General features: G+C 42.3%; 2 protein-coding genes across 7 annotated transcripts in view; one reads left to right on the top strand and one right to left on the bottom strand.

Annotated features, from left to right (window-relative positions):
- esr2a (estrogen receptor 2a) overlaps positions 1–23,419 on the top strand; it is a 38,713-nt gene extending 15,294 nt beyond the window's left edge. The window contains exons 2-10 of the mRNA XM_020496696.2: positions 1,143–2,009; positions 2,432–2,598; positions 9,968–10,084; positions 13,603–13,911; positions 15,188–15,326; positions 15,441–15,574; positions 16,215–16,398; positions 18,852–19,116; positions 19,427–23,419. Coding sequence (XP_020352285.1) covers positions 1,546–2,009; positions 2,432–2,598; positions 9,968–10,084; positions 13,603–13,911; positions 15,188–15,326; positions 15,441–15,574; positions 16,215–16,398; positions 18,852–19,116; positions 19,427–19,432 — 1,785 coding nt within the window. The 5' untranslated portion in view covers positions 1,143–1,545 and the 3' untranslated portion in view covers positions 19,433–23,419. The remainder of the gene's footprint in view (positions 1–1,142; positions 2,010–2,431; positions 2,599–9,967; positions 10,085–13,602; positions 13,912–15,187; positions 15,327–15,440; positions 15,575–16,214; positions 16,399–18,851; positions 19,117–19,426) is intronic.
- The window catches only part of syne2a (spectrin repeat containing, nuclear envelope 2a), a 204,854-nt gene continuing 200,290 nt past the window's right edge, over positions 22,127–26,690 (bottom strand). For all 6 annotated transcript variants that reach the window (XM_031837347.1, XM_031837346.1, XM_020496695.2 and 3 more), the window contains one exon: positions 22,127–26,085. In XM_031837347.1, the coding sequence (XP_031693207.1) occupies positions 25,875–26,085 (211 nt within the window). In that variant the 3' untranslated portion in view covers positions 22,127–25,874. The remainder of the gene's footprint in view (positions 26,086–26,690) is intronic.

Below are 26,690 nucleotides of genomic sequence, written 5' to 3'. Positions count from 1 at the left end.
GCCAATTGTAAACTGGGGATTATTAGAGGGGAAAGGAGGGGGATAAATGAGCCAATTGTAAACTGGGGATTATTAGGTGGGAATTTAGCCAGGACACCAGGGTTAACACCCCTACTCTTATAATAAGTGCCATGGGATCTTTAATGACCTCAGAGAGTCAGGACACCCGTTTAACGTCCCATCCGAAAGACAGCACCCTACACAGGGCAGTGGAATTGGGATATTTTTTTAGACCAGAGGAAAGAGTGCCTCCTACTGGCCCTCCAATACCACTTCCAGCAGCATCTGGTCTCCCATCCAGGAACTGACTAGGACCAACCCTGCTTAGCTTCAGAAGCAAGCCAGCAGTGGTATGCAGGGTGGTATGCTGCTGGATATGTACTCAGAGCATGCGCTGACCAACTGGCAAGTGTTTTCATTGACCATGTCAACCTGCCGTTTTGGACGCGCTCTGGTACCTCTTGCCGTGCAGTAGCAGAGATAACAGTCTATGACTAGGGTGGCTGGAGTCTTTGACCATGTTGAGGGCCTTCCTCTGACACCACCTGGTAGGCTGTCTCATTGTTGTCGGTGATCAGGCCTACCACTGTTGTGTCATCGGCAAACTTGATGATGGTGTTGGAGTCATGCCTGGCCATGCAGTCATGAGTGAAGAGGGAGTACAGGAGGGGACTGAGCACGCACCCCTGAGGGGCCCCCGTGTTGAAGATCAGCGTGGCGGATGTGTTGTTACCTACCCTTACCACCTGGTGGGCGGCCTGTCAGGAAGTCCAGGATCCAGTTGTAGAGGGAGGTGTTTAGTCTTTGGGCTTTGATCGTTTTCATTTTTCAATACCCCACATGTAGTCTCAATTACAAAGAGTGCTATAGTGAGTGGAGCTGTGGAGGTTATCTGAGTAGTGTTGAAAACCTGGGTCGTGTTCATTAGGCAGATACACTGTCCTGTCATAAAATTAAAAAAAATATATGAAAGGAGATTGGATAGTGCAGTCCCCTTTTTAGAAATACAAAAAAAAGTTATGGAACATCTTCGGTTTTGTGCATAGAATGTTATTGGCTCTCAATAATTCGTTTGAGTTTAATGTATGATGTTTTAGTGAAGTGCTCTGTTTGACACAATCCTTTTCATTCTTTCCCTACAGTTGGAATCCCCTGATATCGGAGACCCTGCCATTGTGTCATTTTTTGATGTCGTCAGAGATCCATACACGGATGGATTGCTACTCCACTTATCGATTCTGGGAAAAAGCCACGTCCATGTCTGGTGACACAACCCCTGAAACCGTGTTCCATGCTGATGATGCATTACAGCCAGATCCTCTTGTAGACTTCCTATAGTCGAGTCTCTTGCTAAAATTCTCATAGACCTCTGCTAAAGCCTGCTTTGAGATCTCCTACAGTTGGGACCATAAGCACATGTCTAGGATCAGCTTTTCCTCCCCCAATTATAATCTCAATCATTAATGAAGGAAAAATTCACAACTGACCTTAAATCAGCTTCAAGGGACACTGTCATTCTCCTACTGGGAGTAGTGTGTCTCATTGATGTCACAATATAGAAGACTCCCTGGCCTGCCTTCAGAGCTCCCGCAGTCGCCAATGGCTGCGTCTCCACTCCCAGAGCGTGACTCTGCGACCCTTCTGAAGCTGCAGGAAGTGGATCCCAGCCGTGTTGGCCGCGGTGGCTGCATCCTCTCGCCCATCTTCAGCGCCCCGTCGCCGGCGCTGCCCATGGAGGCCCACCCCATCTGCATCCCCTCGCCATACACTGACATCGGGCACGACTTCAACCCCTTGTCCTTCTACAGCCCCACTCTGCTGAGCTACGCTGGGCCCGCACTCTCTGACTGCCCATCCACCCACCAGTCCCTCAGTCCCTCCCTCTTCTGGCCCCCCCAAACTCACATGGGGCCTCCATTGTCTCTGCACCATCGGCCCCAATCTCGCCCACAGCAAGGCCAGCCAACCCGAGTGTCCTGGGCGGAGCCCCACGCCCTATCTGAGAGCAGGTAGGAAGGAAACTGAGTTTCTTCACTCCTTGTAGTCTTTTGCCCTAGCCCAGCACTAACAAACCTGATTCTACTTATAAACTGGACAAAAGCCCCCACACATTGCAGACCTCCAACTGCCTCATTTCATTAGAAAATTCAGAGCCTATTCTTTGTGAAGGGACTAGATAGAGCAATGGCTCACACCTATCTCGTTTCCGCCACAGAACAAGAATTTGATTATATTTACAGTGTTTTCTTCATATTGCTTTCACCTATCCAGTCCTGTTAGATCTGTGATAGTGAGTCAGTAAGGTCAGAAGGGAGGGGGGCACTTTGAAAGGCTTATTCATGAATGTCATTATAAAGTTTTACCCTTGTTTTGTATGGTTTTCAAAACATCATCAGTCGTGCTGTCTGTATTCTCTCTGTGTGACGGACAGCAAGCCTCTGAGGAAGCGCTCGCAGGAGGGTGAGGAGACGGTCATCTCGCTGGAAGGGAAGGCTGAACTGCACTTCTGTGCCGTGTGTCACGACTACGCGTCGGGCTACCACTATGGGGTGTGGTCCTGCGAGGGCTGCAAGGCTTTCTTCAAGAGGAGCATCCAAGGTAGTAAGGGCTCAGTGTTCCAGATCATGCACATACAGTGCCTTCAAAGTATTCATACCCCTTGACCCCTCATTTTGTTGTGCTACAACCTGAATTCCAAATGGATCAAATATTTTTTTTTACACACAATACCTCATAATGACAAAGTAAAAACATGTTTTTAGAATTTGTTGCAAATGTATTACAAATTAGGTACAGAAATATCTACTTTACATAAGTATTCATACCTCTTGCTATGATACTCCAAATTGAGCTCAGGGGCATCCAATTTCCTTTGATCATCCTTGAGATGTCACTACAGCTTGATTGGAGTCCACCTGTGATTGCTTGGACATGATTTAGAACTAGTCAAAGTGTGTGAGTAATGAGTAGAGTTGGACGTATGACTGGTTGGCTGGAACAAAAATCTGCACCTACAGTTGACAGTGCATGTCAGAGCAGAAACTACACCATGAAGTCCAAAGAACTGTCCGTAGATCTCCAAGATTTAATTGTGATGAAGCATATATCTGGGGAAGGGTATAAAACTATTTCTCAAGTGTTGAAAGTTTAAGAGCACAGTTGTCTCCCAAAAAATATGGAACTACCCAGACTCTGCCTAATGCTGGCTGTCCAAACAAACTGAGCAACCAGGAAAGAACGACCTTGGTCAGGGTGGTAACCAAGAGCCCAATGACTGAGATGGGTGGGACAACCTGCCAGAAGGACAATATTCTCTACAGCACTTCACTAGTCTGGGCTTTATGGGAGTGGCCAGATGGAAGCCACTCCTGAGAAAAAGACACATGACAGCACGCCTGGAGTTTGCAAAATGACATGTGAAAGACTCTTGAGATCATAAGGCAAAATATGTTGTGGTCTGACGAGAAAAAAATGGAACACTTTGGCCTGAAGTGCTATGTCTGCTTACTTTGAAGCATGATGGTGGTAGAATCATGCTCTGGGGATGCTTTTCAGTGGCAGGGACTGGAGACTGGTAAGGATAAAGGGGAAAATGAATGGAGCCAAATAAAGGGAAAACCTAAACCTGCTTCAGAGTGCAAATGACCTCAGACTGGGGGCAAAGATTTACTTTCCAAGAGAACAATGACCCCAAGCATACAGCCAAAGCAAGCTGGAATGGCTTCTGAACAAGAATGTGAAAGTCCTTGAGTGGCCGAGCCAAAGCCCAGACGTGAATCCCATTGAAAATCTGTGGAAAGACTTGACAATGACTTTTCACCGCCGCTCAACAGAGCTTGAGAAAATCTGCAAGGAAGAAGGGGTGAAAATCCCCAACTCCAGATGTACAAAGCTGATACAGACATACCCAAGTTGACTCAAAGCAGTAATCGCAAGTATTGACTTGGGTGTGAATACTTATGTAAATGAGATACTTCTGTATTTCGTTTACAAAGAAATTGCTACAAAATGTAAAAACATGTTTTCACTTTGTCATTATGAGGTATTGTGTGCAGATGGGTGAGAAATTGTAATTTAATCAATTTTGAATTTGGGTTGTAACAACAAAATGTGGAATAAGTCAAGGGGTATGAATACTTTCTGAAGGCATTGCAGGGGGGAATTCTGTATCGAGTTAAACGTGCGTAAATGGAACACAATTCTATTTTTATGCACTTTTCTCTCAACCTGTATTCTGACCTTGAATTTAAGCAGGAGAATAGCATGCTCGTCACACGTTATCCGTTTGGGGTGGAGATCAAAGACATGAAGGTGTGGAGGAGGTGTGTCTACACATAGTCTGTGTTCTGACCTTGATTTAATTCCCTCATAATTCCACCACCTTACGATGAATAAGCTTGAGCAACCTGTCCGGAACAACATCAACAAAATTTTTTTTTAGATAGAAATAACTCCATTCTCCATGCACTGTAATTTATAAATTGATAAGAGCTAGGTACAGTGGGGCAAAAAAAGTATTTAGTCAGCCACCAATTGTGCAAGTTCTCCAACTTAAAAAGATGAGAGAGGCCTGTAATTTTCAGCATAGGTACACTTCAACTATGACAGACAAAATGAGAAAAAAAAATCCAGAAAAATCACATTGTAGGATTTTTAATGAATTTATTTGTAAATTATGGTGGAAAATAAGTATTTGGTCAATAACAAAAGTTTATCTCAATACTTTGTTATATACCATTTGTTGGCAATGACAGAGGTCAAACGTTTTCTGTAAGTCTTCACAAGGTTTTCACACACTGTTGCTGGTATTTTGGCCCATTCCTCCATGCAGATCTCCTCTAGAGCAGTGATGTTTTGGGGCTGTTGCTGGGCAACACGGACTTTCAACTCCCGCCAAAGATTTTCTATGGGGTTGAGATCTGGAGACTGGCTAGGCCACTCCACGACCTTGAAATGCTTCTTACGAAGCCACTCCTTCGTTGCCCGGGTGATGTGTTTGGGATCATTGTCATGCTGAAAGACCCAGCCACATTTCATCTTCAATGCCCTTGCTGATGGAAGGAGGTTTTCACTCAAAATCTCACTATACATGGCCCCATTCATTCTTTCCTTTACACGGATCAGTCGTCCTAGTCCCATTGCATAAAAACAGCCCCAAAGCATGATGTTTCCACCCCCATGCTTCACAGTAGGTAGGGTGTTCTTTGGATGCAACTCCGCATTCTTTGTCCTCCAAACACAACGAGTTGAGTTTTTACCAAAAAGTTATATTTTGATTTCATCTGACCATATGACATTCTCCCAATCTTCTTCTGGATCATCCAAATGCTATCTAGCAAACTTCAGACGGGCCTGGACATGTACTGGCTTAAGCAGGGGGACACGTCTGGCACTGTAGGATTTGAGTACCTGGCGGCGTAGTGTGTTACTGATGGTAGGCTTTGTTACTTTGGTCCCAGCTCTCTGCAGGTCATTCACTAGGTCCCCCCGTGTGGTTCTGGAATTTTTGCTGACTGTTCTTGTGATCATTTTGACCCCACGGGGTGAGATCTTGCGTGGAGCCCCAGATCGAGGGAGATTATCAGTGGTCTTTGTATGTCTTCCATTTCCTAATAATTGCTCCCACAGTTGATTTCTTCAAACCAAGCTGCTTACCTATTGCAGATTCAGTTTTCCCAGCCTGGTGCAGGTCTACAATTTTGTTTCTGGTGTCCTTTGACAGCTCTTTGGTCTTGGCCATAGTGGAGTTTGGAGTGTGACTGTTTGAGGTTGTGGACAGGTGTCTTTTATACTGATAACAAGTTCAAACAGGTGCCATTAATACAGGTAACGAGTGGAGGACAGAGGAGCCTCTTAAAGAAGAAGTTACAGGTCTGTGAGAGCCAGAAATCTTGTTTGTGATTTTTTTTTCTCATTTTGTCTGTCATAGTTGAAGTGTACTACCTATGATGAAAATTACAGGCCTCTCTCATCTTTTTAAGTGGGAGAACTTGCACAATTGGTGGCTGACTAAATACTTTTTTGCCCCAATGTAAATGAGTATGTCGTTTGGACAAGGGGATTGTGAATATCAATGACAATTGTTTTAGATCTATTTTACCTTCATGATCGCTGGAGACATGTGACACCAGTCATATGGCAGCAAACTGAAGCATATCAACATATCACATTTTCCACAGTGACGGTAATGAAATGCTGGCCTTATAACCTTGAAGGGATGCAATTTAGAGACCCAAGCTATAGGTTTCAGTAGCCACGAGCAAATGACAGTATAGCGCCAAACCTACCAAGTTGATTTATGATTTCTAAAATGTTTTATTTGTATGCCCAGACTTTTCACTGTATTTCTTTTATAATTTGTATCGTGTTATATATTAGCCATTATCAGTAGCCTTTCTTTCCTCTGTCTCGTTCGTGTGGTTGTTCCTGAGGATCGTGAATAATGTTAGGCTAATGTATTATAATACGGGACATGTAGTCTATTTGAATCATAATGGAACAGCGACCATACGTGGCTGTTTAAACCTGGAGCCTGGCGCACGGTTCATGATGACTGGACCATTGTCATCACAGTTCAATGATTAGTGAGGATTATTAGAGTAGATTTATAGGAGTACTGTTCAACCCCTATTGTTTCAGGGATGGAACAATTGAATATGGCTACTTTCAAGATTAATCAAACCACTGTATTATTGATTCACCAATATATTTTGTCCCCAAAAAATTCAGAACTTTCCTAATCCTAAATAATACACAAGATCAGAGTATTTTTTTCCAAAAAACAAACAAGTATTTGTATATTTCGATGGCTTTCTTTCCACTTCTGGATTTAGTGTCTCTTATTGATTCTGAAATGTGACACAACCTCTGAAATATTTTGAACCGCTCTCTTCATATATTCTAGTGCATGGGTATGCAACCCTGTTCCTGGAATTCCGTAGGTATTGTACCGCAGGATTTTGATCCAACTAGGCACCACACGTGACCAACTGATTTATTTGATCAGTTCAGGGATAAATTCAACACACCTGGTCTTCCAGGTCGATTAAATCAAAAACATGAAGTGCCTGCCAGCTGGTCTGTCGATAAATTCAAATGAAAGGTATTTAAAGGGATGGTTTTCAATAAATGTATGGAAAACCATATTGAATGAGAACTCTATAAGAAAATCTATAGGCCAGCAAGTGGGAGTGTTTTCAGCAGTTTAAATAAATTCATGAATAGGACACACACACACACACAAACACAACTCTGCAGCTTTAGTGAAGTGTCAACATACCTGATTCAACTAGTCAAAGTGTGTGAGTAATGAGTAGAGTTGGACGTATGACTGGAACAAAAACCTGCACCCACAGTGGTCCTCATAGGGTAACATTGCCCACACCTACTCGAGATGAAGAGGGGGAAAGAGGGAAATAGTGAGGTTCGTCAATAGATAATTTCACATCAGAAATACCTTCTGCTTTCACAACTTATTTACCACTAATCATATAAGGTCATCAGTGACAGCCCTCACAGATAGCTTGTGTTGTCAATCCTATTGGGCGTCTTTCTTCTGCTATCTTTGGGCCAGATTTACCAAGGCCAGTATTCAATCCGATCGTGCTTTGTCAACAATGTGTATTTTAAAGACAATGTTTCTGCGTTCGCAGAAACCACATTCACTGTAAACGCTGCATGTTGGAAATTACCATTAAATGGCACGTTAACGACAAAACGTGATCGGATTGAATCCCGGCCTAAGCATTTAGCACCACTATATGCTGAAAAATAAATAAATATTGAGGATAGAACAAAAGGGTAAGGATACGGCCACATTGAGATGCATGACCACGGATTAAATTGTTCATCAATTGTCCGTTTTTGTCAGTCAAAAGTTCTCAACTGGGACAATCTACATACAGTTGAAGTTGGAAGTCTACTTACACCTTAGCGAAATACATTTAAACTCAGCTTTTCACAATTCCTGACATTTAATCTGAGTAAAAATTCCCTGTCTTAGTTCAGTTAGGATCACCACTTTATTTAAAGAATGTGAAATGTCAGAATAATAGTAGAGAATGATTTATTTCAGCTTTTATTTCTTTCATCACATTCTCAGGGGGTCAGAAGTTTACATCCACTCAATTAGGTTTCAGTAGCATTGCCTTTAAATTGTTTAACTTCGGTCAAACGTTTCGGGTAGCCTACCACAAGCTTCCCACAATAAGTTGGGTGAATTTTGGCCCATTCCTCCTGACAGAGCTGGTGTAACTGAGTCAGGTTTGTAGGCCTCCTTTCTCGCACACTCTTTTTCAGTTCTGCACACAAATGTTCTATAGGATTGAGGTCAGGGCTTTGTGATGGCCACTCCAATATCTTAACTTTGTTGTCCTTAAGCCATTTTGTCACAACTTTGGAAGTATGCTTGGGGTTATTGTCCATTTGGAAGACCCATTTGCAACCAAGCTTTAACTTCCTGACTGATGTCTTGAGATGTTGCTTTAATATATCCACATCATTTTACTTCCTCATGAAGCCATCTATTTTGTGAAATGCCTCAGTTCCTCCTGAGGCAAAGCACCCCCACAATATGATGCTGCCACCCCCGTGCTTCATGGTTAGGATGGTGGTCTTCGTCTTGCAAGCCTCCCCCTTTTTCCTCCAAACATAATGATGGTCATTATGGCCAAACAGTTATATTTTTGTTTAATCAGACCAGAGGACATTTCTCCAAAAAGTACGATCTTTGTCCCCATGTGCAGTTGCAAACCGCGGTCTGGATTTTTTTATGGTGGTTTTGGAGCAGTGGGTTCTTCCTTGCAGAGCAGCATTTCAGGTTATGTCGATATAGGACTCGTTATTTTGTGGATATAGATACTTTTGTACCTGTTTCTTCCAGAATCTTCACAAGGTCCTTTGCTGTTGTGCTGGGATTGATTTGCACTTTTCACACCAAAGTACGTTCATCTCTTGGAGACAGAACGAGTCTCCTTCCTGAGCGGTATGACGGCTGCGTGGTCCCATGGTGTTTATACTTGCATACTATTGTTTGTACAGATGAACGTGGTACCTTCAGGCATTTGGAAATTGCTCCCAAGGATGAACCAGACTTTCCTGAGGTCTTGGCTGATTTCTTTTGATTTTCCCATGATGTCAAGCAAAGAGGCGCTGAGTTTGAAGGTAGGCCTTGAAATTAATCCACAGGTACACCTCCAATTGACTCAGGCTAATTGACATCATTTATCAGAAGCTTCTAAAGCCATGACATAATTTTCTGGAATTTTCCAAGTTGTTTAAAGGTACAGTCAACTTAGTGTATTGTAAACTTCTGACCCACTGGAATTGTGATGCAGTGAGTCATAAGTGAAATAATCTGTCTGTAAACAATTACTTGTGTCATGCACAAAGTAGATGTCCTAACCGACTTGCCCAAACTATAGTTTGTTAAGAAGACATTTGTGGAGTGGTTGAAAATGTGTGAGTGTGTGTGTGCGCGTGTGCATGTGTGTTTGTGTGTGAATCTCACATCTTAAAGGGATTAAAAGGAGACAAGCCAGGAAATGGTCTGCCAAAGTCCTCTCTCATTTCTCTCCACCCCATGGCAAAATGTGTAGAATTGCACGAAATGAACTCTAAACGTACATTCTTTCTCTCCACTGTCAAGAGGGGTCTGTAAAAATGTTTTGTTCCCAATGTGGTGGTGGGGGGGGGGGGGATGTTGCACATGTGGGTACACAGACCCGCGAGCAACTGCCTTCCCTCATGATGAGTTCAGATTTTTTTGTGGCCTAACCCCCATCAAAGTTGCCCATCCCTGAAGTAGAGGAACCTTTCCTCTCTCTCTCACTCTGACCTTTTACATTTGTTTTCTTGTATTTAGCTGCCAATGTACACATGGAATAAAACTAAACAAATGTTTATCTTCCTCTTATCTTTTCTCTCCCTATCTACCCTTTGTAAACCCCTCTCTCTCTCTGTCTCTCAGGTCACAATGACTACATCTGCCCGGCGACCAACCAGTGCACTATCGATAAGAACCGCCGCAAGAGCTGCCAGGCGTGCCGCCTCCGCAAGTGCTACGAAGTGGGCATGACAAAGTGTGGTATGTGTCTCTCCCGCTTTCCTTACTACCCCTCCATCCCTTTATCCTCCTTGTCTTCTACCTCCTTCACACTATCCTCACCCTAATCTTGCCAGTGGTGTTATTCACAAAGCATCTCAGATCAAGCCCCTCCCCCCCTAACATATAATCATATTTATTATGACCTAGGACAAAAATTATCCTGGATCAGTACTCCTACTCTGAGACGTTAAATACATACAGCTTCTATATAGTCCAGTGTGTGGCCAATGTTTGTGTGTCCAGTGCCTTAGAAATAGTTCATTTTTGATATGTGAATATTCCCCACTGGCTAGACTTTGCTCTCACAATGAGCAGAGGCACTGAAGCTACGATATAGTTACATACTCACACACATGCTCGCCCGAGGACCCACACATTCATACTCTGTGAGCCTTGTGCATCAGGTGGATGTCTAGGATGTTTTGCTCCCTTCAATGTAATGATCTGTTTGTACCAAGATAAATTACGGTTCAGTTGCTATAGAGATACAGGTTGGTACGGTTGTCATTTCATTGTTTGTTGATCACACATTTCCTCGTCAAGATGAACATTTTGATTTTAAATCCAAACCTAGATAGCAAAGTACAAGGCTACTTCATGCAAGACGACTGAAGTCTAGAAAGCATAGGGTGGCCGTCCTTTCGCTTGCCGTCGCAGTGGTGTGTCATAGTGACCACCTGCTGGGTGCCGGCGAACTGTGGCTCTTTGTGCCGATTCAACATGTAGAATCGTAAACTGGAAAAAGACACTTTCCCATTAATCGTTGTGGTGATATTCACTCTCTTTCTATCTGTGAGATATAGAGTGCATTCGGAAAGTATTCAGACCCCTTGACTTTTTCCACATTTATGTTCTGTTACAGCATTATTCTAAAATTGATTAAGTCGTTTTTTCCCCTCGTCAATCTACAGTCAATACCCCTTAAGGGTTTTACAAATGTATAAATAAAAAAACACGGAAATACAGCTGAAAACACTCCCACTGGCTGGCCAATAGATGTTCTCATGGAGTTTTCATTCACTAGGGTTTTCCATACATTTATCTAAAGCCATCCCTTTAAATTTAGTGTACCTTTCAGTTGAATTTATCAACAGACTCTCTAAAACAGGCGTAGGCAACCCTCGCCCTGGAGTGCTGCAGGCACGTCATGTTTTTGATTTAATTGACCTGGAAGACCAGGTGTGTTGAATGTATTGATCAGTTCGGCGAATTTATCCCTGAACTGATCAATTGGCTCAGTTGGTCACGTGTGGTGCCTAGTTGGAACAAAATCCTGCAGTACAGTGCATTCGGAAAGTGTTCAGAACGCTCAACTTTTTCCACATTTTGTTACGGTAAAGCCTTATTCTGAAATGGATTAAATCGTTTTATATACACTCACACAATACCCCATAATGACAAAGCAAAAACAGGTTTTTAGAAATGTTTGCAAATTTATAGAGAAAAAAAATATGGAAATATCACATTCACATATGTATTCAGACCCTTTACTCAGTACTTTGTTGAAGCACCTTTGGCAGCGATTACAGCCTCAAGTCTTCTTGGATAGGACACTACAAGCTTGGCACACCAGTATTTGGGGAATTTCTACCATTCTTCTCTGCAAATCCTTTCAAGCTCTGTCAGGTTCGATGGGGACCGTCACTGCACAGCTATTTTCAGGTCTCTCCAGAGATGTTCGATCGCGTTCAAGCTGGGCTCTGGCTGGGCCACTCAAGAACATTCAGAGACTTGTCCCGAAGTCACTCCTGCGTTGTCTTGGCTGTGTGCTAAGGGTCGTTGTCCTGTTGGAAGGTTGAACCTTCGCCCCAGTCTGAGGTCCTGAGCACTTTGGAGCAGGTTTTCATTAAGGATCTCTCTACTTTACTCTGTTCATCTTTCCATCGATCCTGACTAGTCTCCCAGTCCCTGCTGCTGAAAAACATCCCCACAGCATGATGCTGCCACCACCATGCTTCACCATAGGGATGGTGCCAGGTTTCCTCCTAATTTGACATTTGGCATTCAGGCCAAAGAGTTCAATCTTGGTTTCATCAGGCCAGATAATCTTGTTGCTCATCTGAGGGTCCTTTAGGTGTCTTTTGGCAAACTCTGTCATGGGGCTGTCATGTGCCTTTTACTGAGGAGTGGCCTCTGTCTGGCCACCCTAACATAAAAGGCCTGATTGGTAGAGTGCTGCAGAGATGATTGTCCTTCTGGAAGGTTCTCCCATCTCCACAGATGAACTCTGGAGTGCCATCAGAGTGTCCATCGGGTTCTTGGTCACCTCCCTGACCAAGGCCATTCTCCCCCGATTTCGCAGTTTTACCGGGCGGCCAGCTCTAGAAGAGTCTTGGTGGTTCCAAACTTCTTCCATTTAAGAATTATGGAGGTCACTGTGTTCTTGGGGACCTTCAATGCTGCAGAAATGTTTTAGTACCCTTATCCAGATCTGTGCCTCGACACAATCCTGTCTCGAAGCTCTACGGACAATTCCTTCGACCACATGGCTTGGTTTTTGCGCTGACATGCACTGTCTACTGTGTGACCTAATATAGACAGGTGTGTGCCTTTCCAAATCATGTCCAATAAATTGCATTTACCACAGGTGGACTCCAATGAATGTGTAGAAACATCTCAAGGCTGATCAATGGAAAGAGAATGCACCTGAGCCCAATTTCGGGTCTCATAGCAAAGGGTCTGAATACCTACAGTACTTGTCAAAAGTTTGGACACACCGATCGATTCATTCCAGGGTTTTTCTTCATTTTTACTATTTTCTACAATGTAGAATAATCGTGAAGACATCAACACTATGAAATAAAACATACGGAATCATGTAGTAACCAAAAAAGTGTTAAACAAATCTAAATATATTTGAGATTCTTCAAAGTAGCAACCCTTTGCCTTGATGACAGCTTTGCACACTCTTGGAATTATCTCAACCAGCTTCACGAGGTATGGAATGGATTTCCATTAACAGTTGTGTCTTGTTAATTTGGGGAATTTCTTTCCTTCTTAAGAGGTGGTATACAAAATATAGCCCTATTCCAAATTATGGCAAGAACAGCTCAAATAAGCAAAGAGAAATGACAGTCCATCATTAATTTAAGACACGAAGGTCAGTCAATCCAGAACAGTTCAAGAACTTTGAAAGTTTCTTCAAGTGCCGTCACAAAAAAATTGCTGCAAAGAAACCACTACTAAAGTACACAAATAATAAGAAGAGACACGAGCATTAGACCGGTGGAAATGTTTCCTTTGGTCTGATGGGTCCAAATTTGAGATTTTTGGTTCCAACCGCCATGTCTTTGTGAAATGCAGAGTAGATGAACGGATGATCTCTGCATGGAGGAGGAGGTGTGATGGTGTGGGGGTGCTTTGCTGGTGACATTGTCAGTGATTTTATTTAGAATTCAAGGCACACTTAACCAGCATTCTGCAGTGATACACCATCCCATCTGATTTGCGCTTAGTGGGACTATAATTTGTTTTTCAACACCTCCTTTTCCCCTCAGGCATGCGTCGCGACCGCAGCAGCTACCGGGGTCATCAACCGAGGCGTGTGGGTCGCTTCTTCACCCGGGGCACTGCTAGCGGGCCCAAGCGGGTCCTAGCTGAGGGGGGCGAGCCAATCAAGGAACTCTGCCCCACAGTATTAACCCCGGAGCAGCTGATTGGCCGGATCATGGAGGCAGAGCCACCGGAGATCTTCCTCCAGAAGGACATGAGGAGGCCCCTGACGGAGGCCAACGTCATGATGTCACTCACCAACCTGGCCGACAAGGAGCTGGTCCACATGATCAGCTGGGCCAAGAAGATCCCAGGTTGGTGTTGATTGATTTATTGTCTGTTTTTTATCCACAATTTAAAAAACAATACTTTCCTAGCATCATATGTTCAATTCTATTCCATTCTTTGTGCACAAGTTGAGTACAGCAGAAAAACTGTATAAAACATTGACACAATGAACAGGAGGCCGAAAAGTCTTGTGTTCCTGTGTCCATGTAAAGCCTATGTGTATCCTCTGTCAATGGGTGTGACAATAACAGAGTGACAGAGCATTAAGTACAGCCTACTGTTGAGTAACCTGAATCAATTGAATACATTTTTCTTAACATTTTCCGGCATAACAGTGTAATAATGTTCTAATTTCCTGTTTTCAACAACTGTTGTCTCTTTTATTCTCAACAGTGATATTCAGGTAGTCAGAATGTAAAAAGGAAGACCGATTAGAAGACAAAGGAAGGTCTGAAACGGGATTTGTACCCATGTCTCCTGGGGTATATGTGGTTCGGGGGGCTCAGAGAGCAAACATTAATTATGCATGTCAATCTCTCCTGGTTGATTTGAAAATAATAAGAAATAAAACAGATAAATACACCTTAATAAATACACCTTATGGAACAGCAGGGACTGTGAAGCAACACAAACATTGGCAGCAGCTAATTGAGGATCCATAATAAATACAAATACTGGGCAACGAGCATCGATGTACTATAGTCTACACTCCTAAGGGACGCTGCAAAAAGTATAGGGTAGTTTGGGATGTCTAGTTTTCTGTGCTAGAGAAGCATTGCCCCTGCTTTATTCAGTGGAACCCCATTGTCTGCTAGGGTTGAAGTAAAGTAAAAGGTAATATGTAAATGGCTGTGTTCACACTTAAGTTGTGCAGCTGATGTACAACGCATTGGACACAACGGTTGTGATACAGTGGAGAGATATTCTGCATTGAAGTAATAGGTTGTGCACAATGGTAGTGTAAACATTTTTGTTCTGACAAACACTCCAGTGTATCACAAACATAAAGGGTGTCACAATCATTGTCTCAGATGTGTTGTATATCAGTTCTACCTGAGTGTGTACGGGGCCATAATCTACTCACTTTTTGCTGTTCATAAATATGACTTTTTTAAGTATCACCTAGTGTCATTATTACATTGCGAACAACAAAACTGCGTGTACCGTGAGCAGTATGCGGGAACATTGCCTTTAAATTTGAAACGTGCTGTAGCGCAGCTCTTCAGCACTATGGATTGAGTCTGACCCTAGATCAGCGCTCTGAGACGCTTTATGAATACGGGCCCTGCTATGTCTTTACAGGATTTGTGGACCTGTGCCTGTTCGACCAGGTGCACCTGTTGGAGTGCTGCTGGTTGGAGGTGCTGATGCTAGGGCTCATGTGGAGGTCTGTGGACCACCCTGGTAGGCTCATTTTTTCCCCCGACCTCAGCCTGAACAGGTGACCACCCTCTCTCTACTCTGGATTAAGCATCTGTATGATTTCTAAAATATTTTCACAGTGGATCCAAAATAAGTATTCAAATGCGGTGTGACTGTGTGTCTGTGTTTTCAGGGAAGAGGGGAGCTGTGTGCAGGGTTTCGTGGATATCTTTGACATGCTGCTAGCTGCCACCTCCAGGTTCAGAGAGCTCAAGCTGCAGAGGGAGGAGTACGTCTGCCTCAAGGCCATGATCCTCCTCAACTCCAGTACGTGGGTGTTAATGTGTGCGTTTGTGTTTGCGCATGAGTGTGTGTTTGTGTGTTATGCATCTGTTTGTCTGGCCTTCTGTCTGTACTTTTGTCTGTCGGTACTGCATCTTTATAAGTATTTTTTACTTCCTATTTGATTTATTTATATCATGCATATCAAGATTAACCACAAGTCTGTTGGACCATTTATCCAGTGTAATCCTATCTGTTTGGGAGTTTAGGGAGGGTTGGCAAGGACAACCAGAGGAATAACTCACTCTGACAAGGCCTAATGAGAACACTGTCTCTCTCTACTCCCATCATAGTTACTGTTTAACACTTAAAGACCTAACAGTCAGAACCTGTTTCAAGGTCATGGATCACGAAAAATAACATTTTGTCTCACTTAACTGTAACCAAAGTAATCGCATTTAATAATGCTACATGTTGGAAATTATTTATGAAGTGTAGCAAAGGTGGTTTGGTGAAATGTGCTTGCACAATAAGTCACCTTTCCTGAGACCTGAAGATTTGTGCTAGCTCCCAGAGATAAAGGCTTGGCTTTAGCGCAGAGGGCTAATGTGGTTTTGAGTCATTGCGACAACTACAATTACGTGTTTTCTTTATTTTCTCAACTGTGTGTGTTTTGTGGTCGCAGACATGTGCCTGAGTTCCTCGGAGGGGAGCGAAGAGCTGCAGAGTCGCTCGAAGCTCCTGCGCTTGCTGGATGCCGTAACAGACGCACTGGTGTGGGCCATCGCAAAGACAGGCCTCAGCTTTCAGCAGCAGTCTGCGCGCCTCGCCCACCTGCTGATGCTGCTGTCACACATCCGCCACGTCAGGTACAGTAGCCACAATATGGCCACCGCTGTCACACTCGCAAGTTACCTCTCAGTCACCATCATCATTGCACTCAGAAGTTATCGCTCAGGCATAATAGTCACCACCATCACTCTTGGCAGTTACAATATAGTCACCTCCGTCACACTTTGTAGTTACCGCTCAGGCAAAATACGATCAAAACTATCACACTAGCCAGTTATCATTTTGCCACTACGGTATAGTAACATTTTCAATACGGTCACCACCGTCAAGATTGAGCCACCACATTGTCACTACCGTCACGACTGAGACAACCGTCACGACTGAGACAACCGTCACGACTGAGACAACCGTCACGACTGAGACAACCATCACGACTGAGACAACCGTCACGACTGAGACAACCGTCACGACTGAGACAACCGTCACGACTGAGACAACCGCCACGACTGAGACAACCGACCGTTTGCTGCTACCACGAGTGATATTTTAATTAAGCTTGTGTTCTACAGAAAAAGCTTATCAACCAACATGGTGTTTACAAGGTAACCTGATGAAGACCAGGGGCTCTACTCAATCAGATCCGCTTTAGCTGACATCCACATCGCGGGTGTTTTGGTGGTGTCGGAACTATGTAGATAAGTGGAAATTGACTTTGTCTGAGGATGACAGAGTGTAGGGGTCTACGACCCTAATATGATATACCATCTGACTCCATTATCATTTGAATGCTATAGGCCCATAAAATGGATCTAACCAAGGTCACCACTCAGAATACTATAAAATGCACGTGTCTAGGTTTACCATTACGCAATTATTAAGAGGCTAAGGGACAAGGAGCTAATATCTTGCGATCAATGTCGCAAGATATTGAGCGTCTTTATTTCTATCATTGCCTTCAGAAAGTATTCACACCCCTTGACTTTCCACATTTTGTTGTGTTACTTCCTGATTTTAAAATTAATTAAATTGAGATTTTGTGACACTGGCCTACACACAATACCCCATTATTGTCAAAGTGGAATTATGTTTTTAGAAATGTTTACAAATTAATAAAAAATGAAAAGCTGAAATGTTTTGAGTCAATAACTAATCAATTCCTTAGGTTATGGCAAAATAATAGTAGTAGTGTTTAACATGATTTTTGAATGACTGTCTCATCTCTGTGCCCAACACATACAGATAATTGTAAGGTCCCTCAGTCGAGCAGTGAATTTCAAACACAGATTCAACCACAAAAACCAGGGAGGTTTTCCAGTGACTCGCAAAGAAGGGCATCTATTAGTAGATGGGTAAAAAAAAAGCAGACATTGAATATCCCTTTGAGCATGGTGAAGTTATTAATTACACTTTGGATTGTGTATCAATACACCCAGTCACAACAAAGGCACAGGCGTCCTTCCTAACTCAGTTGCTGGAGAGGAAGGAACCATGAGGCCAGAATTCAAATATGCCAAAACATGCATACGGCATTAAAGCAAAACTGGCAAAGAAATGACCTTTGTCCTGAATACAAACCGTTATGTTTGGGGCAAATCCAACACAACATATCACTGAGTACCACTCTTCATATTTTCAAGCATGCTGCATCATGTTATGGATACGCTTGTAATCGGCAAGGACTAGGGAGTATTTTAGGATGAAAAGGAACAGAATAGATCTAAGCACAGGCAAAATCCTAGAGGGAAACCTGATTGTCTGCTTTCCAACTGACACTTGGAGTCAAATTCACCTTTCAGCTGGACAATAACCTAAAAGATAAGGCCAAATATGCACTGGAGTTGCTTACCAAGACGACATTGAATGTTCCTGAATGGCCTAATTACAGTTTTGACTTAAATTGGCTCAAAATCTATGGCAAGACTTGGAAATGGCAGTCTAGCAATGATCAACAACCAACTTGTGAGAATTTTTATAATAACAATGTACAAATATTATACAATCCAGGTGTACAATGCTCTTAAGAGACTTGTACACCTCTTAAAGGACTCACAGCTGTAATAGTTGCCAAAAGTGATTCTAACATGTATTGACTCAGGGGTAGGAAAATTAGATTCAATTTTCAATACATTAGCAAAAATGTCTAACAACATGTTTTGACTTTGTCATTATGAGGTATTGTGTGTAGATGGCTGAAAAAATTATATATTGAATAAATGTTGAATTCTGGCTGTAACACAAAAAAATGTGGAATAGGTCAAGGGGTATGAATTATTCCTGAAGGCACTCTAGGCTACACTTTCTCATTTGGAACTTCTAACGCGACAATGAGCAACAAGAGCAGCTGCTCACCGATTTGACAGCTCTAACCAGTTCCACCAAGACACCGCTAAAACATTAGCATGCAGGTGTCAGCTATCACCGGTTAATACTTGATCTGATTGAATCTATGCCCATTTCTGTGTATTTTCTTTTCTTCTGTATCACGAAAAGCAGTGAGTGTACATGACCTCTGTCTTTGCTCATTGTGCAGTAACAAGGGCATGGACCACCTGCACTGCATGAAGATGAAGAACGTGGTGCCCCTGTACGACCTGCTGCTGGAGATGCTGGATGCCCACATCATGCACAGCCCACGGCTGCCCCATCAAGCCAACTCAGCGGGCCCCTGTCCAGAGGTGAGCCCCCCGCAGCCCACCACCTCAGCAGCTGCCCCAGCCAGACATGGACCCCCAGCAGCAGAAGCGAGCCTCAACAGCAGGAGCAATTGGACTGCAGGGACCCCGGTAGAAAGACAGGTATGCACTCTCCTGCCTCATGTCATTCCTTCTCCTGCCGTTTTGCCCTTGAGCAAGGCACTTAAACCCCTCAAACAACTTCAAGGGTGCCGCACCGTGGCTTACCCTGGCTTCAAGCCTGTGTGTGTGTGTGTGTGTGTGTGTGTGTGTGTGTGTGTGTGTGTGTGTGTGTGTCTCGAGGGGATGGGTTCAAATAAAATAGATCCTTAATTTCAGAGATCTCAAAAAGACAAAGAACTCTTATTTTCTGACGCCAACCTGCTATTATCCCCTCCCTTTCTCTGTCCTTTCCTCCTTGTCACTTTATTAGTGGTGAAAAGGGATCTCTAGCAGCAAAAAGGACAATGGAGAGAATGTGACTGGGACCCTTGTGGACGGCTACTTCTTGGAATGGATTTTAACACCACTCTGAAACAGAGGAACTGGAACGAGTATAAGGGTTTTTCAGATCATGCCTGGGAGGGGCTGTATCCCAATGCTGTCCAATGAAATCTCCTTTCAGGCATTAGCACTGTTCTTGACTGTTTTCTCGGAGGTCGCAAACGTAAAAAATATAACAATATTTAATGTCCCTGCTAAAGCTGTCTTTTGGTTTATGATCAGGTTTGAATGTAGCCTAGCTGGGGCGACCCACGTGACCACACAGCGAGAAAAAAGTTGTGACTGACTGGTCTGGAAAGGAGGCAGTTTGTTAATGCAACATTTGCTCAGAAATTGAGCGGACTCATCAATTTAGTTTTATGAAATGTTTTTTCCCCCCAGGGGCTTGAGACCTCTCATTGTTTGGATTTGAAAATCCAACAGTTGTAATGGAAGGGAGTGGCGCTCGTGTGTTTTGAGTGAGAACCAACCAGCATCGCGCTGACAACATCAAAACAGCCTTTCCAGACTCTGAAGTCAGGAGACTTCAAGTTCGGTATCAGCCATACTAGTTTGAAAGTAGAATCTATGAGAAAGTCTGAAATTAAACATCAGTGGATGAGTGGCAATGAAGGAAAGGAGATGAGAGGAAGGCAGTTAGGAGTAGCCTACTGGGACACAGAAAAGCCCAAGAAAAGGCACTTTCAACAGTCATCATGGACTCTCCCCTCTTCTTTTGTACTGTCTGAGGGCGACAGGTAGCCTAGCCGTTACAGCGTTGGGCCAATAACCTGAACCGACAACGTGCAAAATCTGTCGATGTGCCCTTAACCCTAATTTGCTCCAGGGGTGCCATACTACCATGGCTGACCCTGTAAAACAACCCATATTCGCTGCACCTATCTGGTGTGTGACGTGTTGTTTATTTTTTTTACTGTCAATGGGATAATCTGTATAAATAAAGCATACATATAAATAAATATAACTGAGTGACAATCAAAAGATAGATGGCCATTTGCACTGGTTCAAATTGTTTAACTGTCATGGAAGAAAGAAAAACACATTTTAAAACTATATACTTCACCTCAAGATCGTATTCCTTTGCTTTACCCTTAGGTTTTTGTTCCACCATCTGTATAGCTTCAAACTTTGCATACAGTACGCAAATTAGGCACATGTCCTAATAAACAAATATATTTCCAGCTGAAAAGGTGGAGGTGAAGGGTCACGCTACTGTCATTCCACTCTAGAACACATTCCCTTAAAGGTGGACTCCACAATAATAATATCATCATACACAGTGAGACAAAGTCCTGTTTGAATCAACAATAAAATCTAAATGACACTATTTTGTCTCCTCAAATAAAGATGCAAATTAAGCCGGAAGATTTTTAAATTCCTTCGCAAAAAGTGCCTATGGGTCCAATCCCATCTTCAGTAATGGGAGTGTGACTCAAACATTCATACAAATTAATTTGGGACTTACTTGAATGTCAGTTTTACATCCGCATGTCTCTAGCTAAAATTTAGCCCTTCATACGTGGGCAATGTGATCTAATTCTGACCACAATGTTGTTTCTGTGTTTATTCCTCCCGGGAAGAAAGCATGGTGAAATGAAGAGATACAATAATTGTAATATTGTAATAAGACTCACGCCTTTCAAAGAGCACAGTGCAACGCTGTTATGTTTATGTACCACTTTATTTATGACTGGCCCAATAAGGCCCAGTACAAGTTCAATTCCCGGTTTTAAAAACGGTGTCATCTTGACAGTTTTGGAGGGAGGGTCTTAGGCCTGCGAACCCGAAGTAGAAAATACATTTATTTGTGTGTTTTGTTTTAGACCTGTTGTACTTTGTGTAGTTGCTACTGGCGACCAAGAAAGTGTTTAGATTGTGCCTTCTACATAGCGACCAGCTTGTCTTAAACGCACACATCAGCTGTCCTGACTGTTTATTATATCTGTTATGTCTTTGTGATAACAGTTATGTAGCGGTGATTATGACTGGTTCAAGTAAGGTGTTGCCTATAACATAACCCACCTGCTAACTGGGCCTTTCCATCCATTCATCAGCTTTGTGTTGTCCTCACACTCGACAATATTTAGGCCAGGATTCAACCCGAGTCATGTTAGCACTGTCGACAATGCAGCTTTTAAAGGCAATATTCCTAAATTTATGGTCACGGTAAACACTCTACAACATGCATTGGATTGAATCCAGGCCATAGAATGCCAATGATACATTCAACTAATATGAGGTCCTAAAGATACACACAATAGGATCACAATCAAAACAACTGAATATTAGGAATGTGTTCCTATTGTTTGGTATACTCAGTGTATATAGAGCCTGTCTGCATTCCTGATTTCTGTTACCGTTAGTTTATCTGCGTAATATTGACTTAAGCTCAGAACCACTTGTTTTGCAAACATGGTCCTGTTTTATATATTGCTGTGCTGATCAATGGACAGTTCATTACCTCTGTCAAATGAATATGTAGCTTAAAATTGTGTTTATTTCATTTTGCAATAAAGATGGTGACGCTACAATAATGCACATTTAAATTAGGCCTATATCCAAAAACACATATGGCCTAATGATATATTTTTGGCTTCAGACGAACGCCTAGTTCTCACACAGTTTTTTGGGGGAATTAAAGCCTTTTCAAAGCCTTAATAATCAACTATGTTGCAGTCTGCTTTTGCCAAGCTTGTAGTAATAGAAAAGCAGAGTGCTAGCTTTATTTCCTGTGCTAATTTAGCCAATTTCCTTTCAGTAGCGCTATATTTACTCTGGTCGAGGAAGCATATTATTTACTTTTGATGACCAGACAGCCATAGCTGCATCCCACACTTTTAATTTGTAATCTCTCATTTTGGGGGGATTTCTAGCATCAATAACAAAGTACAGTATAGGACCTCAGGAGATATGAACTCTTCGGGAATGGAGGTTGTTCAGAATGCTGACGTATTCTTTACTTTGAAATGGATTTAACGCATCAAACCTTTGTAGACAATATTAATTACTTATTAACATGTATTTTCTAACCATTTAGTAAAAAAACATTTACGTTTCTGTAATCTACAGACTCAGGCGCATGAGCAACATTTACGTTTTCTTTGCAATTAATAATAAATTTCCTGGTTCCATATTACCTGTTTGATCGGTCAGTCCGTAACTCAAGGTTCTACTCTTTAACATGAGATCTAAAATAGTATTGGGATGCTAATTCCTATCTCTGGGTCCATTTAGTCTGTCATTTAGAAAAATGGTTAACTAAGGCCTAGATTCAATCAGTTCAGAGTTAACCTGTGATAACCGACAACTGCATTGCATATCATTTATTTTATTTGGGCGGTGTCATTTCTACATAGCCTACACTTTCTCATTCGGAACTTCTAACACGGGTGGCATTTAAGGATGGGTTTGGTTTCGTGACAATGACCACAAGAGTGGGTGCTCGCCGATTTGGCAGCTCCAACGCAGTTACCCCAGACCTCGTCCAAACAAAAGCAATATGCTATACAGTTGTCATTTATCGTGGGTTAATGCAGATCTGATCTGAGTCTAGGCCATAGCTCACATCAGCTGTTTAATACTATAAGACAAACACCATTGATCTTTGTCAACACCAACAGTAGACTCCTCTCAAGGCAAGAAATGTTTTTGAGTCAACTCTTTTTAATTCAACTAGTCAGCTGTGTCAGTCCTTTCACTTTCCCAATGACTGAGCGATTTGTAGCCCAGCTGTGCATTCTGCTTTGAACGATCTCTGAGAATGCGGTACACTGCCAGCAGGATAAGGATAAACATGCTTTTTCAACTGTAACGTGAGTGCTTTAAATGTCAAGGTTTCCCAATGTGAATTTTTATGTGGATTTTCTCCCACCGTCGCACATGAGTATGTTTCTTTGAAGAATAAAAATTAAATTATGAACTTTTTGTGCCAGTGGCGTCCTTTCTTACGAACAGTCTCCTTGCGCTCAAGGAATAGTACACTCAAACTATATTAAGCATTTTGTTCAATTGTGCGTGTCAGTATTTTGCATGTGACAAAATAACAAAATACAAAAATATAGTTTTTTTGTGTAGTGTATTCCTTTTAACAGTCTCCATTCTATACTGTTATTTAGTATGTAGCACCAGGGTATCAGTAGCTTTTGTGTATTGTTCTAAAGTGATCTAGGAAACAAATTCAGAGATGGTGTGTGTGCATCCTTAGCTTCAAGCTAGACAATTACCATCTTCAACAGTCTCCACAGAATACTCCCTTGGAGTTTGTTCAGACAAACAATGTTTATTGCCAGAGAAAAGGGGCATACATATCCAGTTAATTGTTTGAGAGCCCAAATCATTTAGCACACCACCATCTTTAGGGCTTAAGTGTCCTACTCAACTGTACATTATGCAGCCATGGAAATGGATTTTTCGCAAAAATGATTACTGAATTCATTTTCTTTTCTAATTTTAAAGAGTAGATTTCAACTTTTAGAAATTGAAATGGAAACTGCTATTATTTATTTCTGCACCAATTTATAACAGTGTCTTGGTTACTACTGGTATCTACCCTAGTGTGCCAAGGTCTCATTATCGTGAAAGATATACTCCTCCGCTCTTCAAATTCTCCCCCTTACAAAATATTCAGTTTGACAGATGTGCTCTTGATTGGTTACACAGTATCGATGTGTGGAAAAGTGGCTCCATATTTCAAGGGACCGCAGTATAGGAGAGGACAATAACAAAGACGTACAGTTTAACAACATGTCTTTCATTTAAAAAAAAATAACAATCTGGTGTCAAAATGGCACCCATTCATGTTGGCTACCTCAATATACACGTTCTGACATATGATTTAACTGCTACGAATGCTTGTGCAGGTTCAGAGGTAAAGAACATCAAAATTATATTATTTGGAAATAATACAGAGCACATACTTCATACACACTGACCCAGGTCTCCAGACTAAAATGTTTCCTGGGTGTTTCACTGGTGCCACTAACTTCTTCAGCTGGTGACACCAGCCCATGATCTGGTGATAACACCCCCCTCCAATACAATTAGCAGGGTCACACAATAAAATACATTTCAGTCATCCTCTTATGTCATTCACAATGCATCTAAGTGTAAGGGACTACTGAAATTGTTTTCAATAAACAAGTTATTACTTCTAACATGTCCAAGCAGGATTGCATGATTAAAAATATTTTGGTACGTAACCTAATCCAGTGGGTTGACAATTAGGCAATTTTTTTGTTGTATTTTACTGTCAAAATAGGGCTCGAGAATTTCCCGATGTAATTATTATTATTTTATTTTTTTGTGAAATAGAGATGAATTTGGCTTTATCGTTATGTGCACTAATATTATATATAGGCCTAGTTTAATTGGTGCTATTTCACCCCCGGAGGAAGTGGAAACTCCAAAACACATTAGCTAGATCGCTAACTCCAAACATAACACCTACTGCTAGTAGCCATGTATTAATCGAACAGTAAATGTAATGTCCTAAAAAAAACTGCAATGAGGTTTACTGCACTTGCAATGGCTGATGCAACATTTCACACTCTGTATTTCAAAGCCATATCAGATAATTATAAAACAGTGTGCTTTGAGCTCAATAATGATCGTTGAGAGAAAAAAATTATACCTACAGAAAGCTGAGACTAGTTACTTCCAAAGTGTTGTTTTTTTAAATGTTATACAATCACGAGAGGGGAGAAGAGTGTGAGAGACTCATTATTGCAGCCGGTCCCAGCGAAACAGGCAGGCACAGCGGCAGGAATCATGAGGATAATGTACTCTAACAAATTCATTGGATTTATCCGCCTCCAAAAAATTGCACGTTTTGATTGAGGCGACCAGGTAGAATGTGCAGCTCAAACCAGTGCGACCAACTAAACATTTCACTCGCACAGCCAAGTCAAAGGGTCGCAAAATTTGACCATTTGAATAGTAGACGCTTACAGAAGGCATTTTTGAATGAGTGCAGGTGACATTATTCTGAAAGAACATCAATATAAAGTTGTTGTGGACTGGATAGGTCCTACAACAGACTGCTACTTCAATACATGGCTTGAAGGGCAAATCATTATGATAGAAATCTTTACAAGCAGAACACAACCTCACAAAAACAAGTCTCCTTTGAAATACAGTACTTGCTAGTGACGTTAGCGGCAAGAGTGCCAAATGGGTGGATCACATCAATTGTTTGATGGAAATTGAACATCGGTATGGCTTTTAAGGGAATAAATTAATTATAATTTCAAATCTATAAATATAGATATTTAGAATACAATTTTGGGACCGTAACAATGTCCTCTCTCCAGCTCTTAAGCAGAGAGTATCGATGGGTTAGCTTTGGAAGCAGGCCACGCATATCAGTGTGTGTGTTTGTATCAGGTGGGTGGTGGGCCATTGGTGTAGCGCAACATGGGGTAGAAGGAGCGGGCAAAGTTGTTGGACAGTGTGCAGCTGTGGTCGTTCTCAGCCAGGGGCACCAGGCAGGCCAGCACTAGGACCAGGAGGAGGAGGAGGTGTAGGGGGAAGGCGGCTCGCAGCACGCGGTAGAAGAAGGACCGAGGTGGGGTTGGGTCCTTCTTCTCCCCCCTGGAGGTCCAAGACAAGGGACGGAGAACAGTACTTAGGCAAATCATCAGTTAAAACATACAGAATCCTCCACAGACGACCTCCATAGACCATAACAACTGTTTCGGGATGAAGTTTTCCCCAGGTACGTATCTATGATTAGTTTCCCCTTACCCGGGGTGGCAGGGTAGCGTAGTGTTTAGAGCGTTGGACTAGTAACCGGAAGGTTGCAAGTTCAAACCCCCGAGCTGACAAGGTACAAATCTGTCGTTCTGCCCCTGAACAGGCAGTTAACCCACTGTTCCTAGGCCGTCATTGAAAATAAGAATTTGTTCTTAACTGACTTGCCTAGTTAAATAAAGGTAAAATAAAAACCCAATCCTAACCTTAACTATTAGTGGGGGAAATGCAAATCTCACCAAAGATCAGTGTCTAGGGGCAACTTCAGCCTCCACGTAAAAAGTCTTGAGAGACCTTTTATCATTACATCAAAGCAGGAATTCATTCAAAGGCGCGTTGCAGCGCTGCCCACTACATTACAGAGAAAGCGCCTTTTAAAGGCAATTAACACTTGAGCCGACATTCATGAATGGGATCTCTGAACATGGGGGGAAAGAGCTTTTTAA

The sequence above is a fragment of the Oncorhynchus kisutch genome, linkage group LG12, assembly GCF_002021735.2.
Source record: "Oncorhynchus kisutch isolate 150728-3 linkage group LG12, Okis_V2, whole genome shotgun sequence".
Lineage (NCBI taxonomy): Eukaryota > Metazoa > Chordata > Actinopteri > Salmoniformes > Salmonidae > Oncorhynchus > Oncorhynchus kisutch.
Note: the sequence above shows the minus strand (reverse complement) of the source record. Positions and strands in the feature narration are given on the sequence as shown.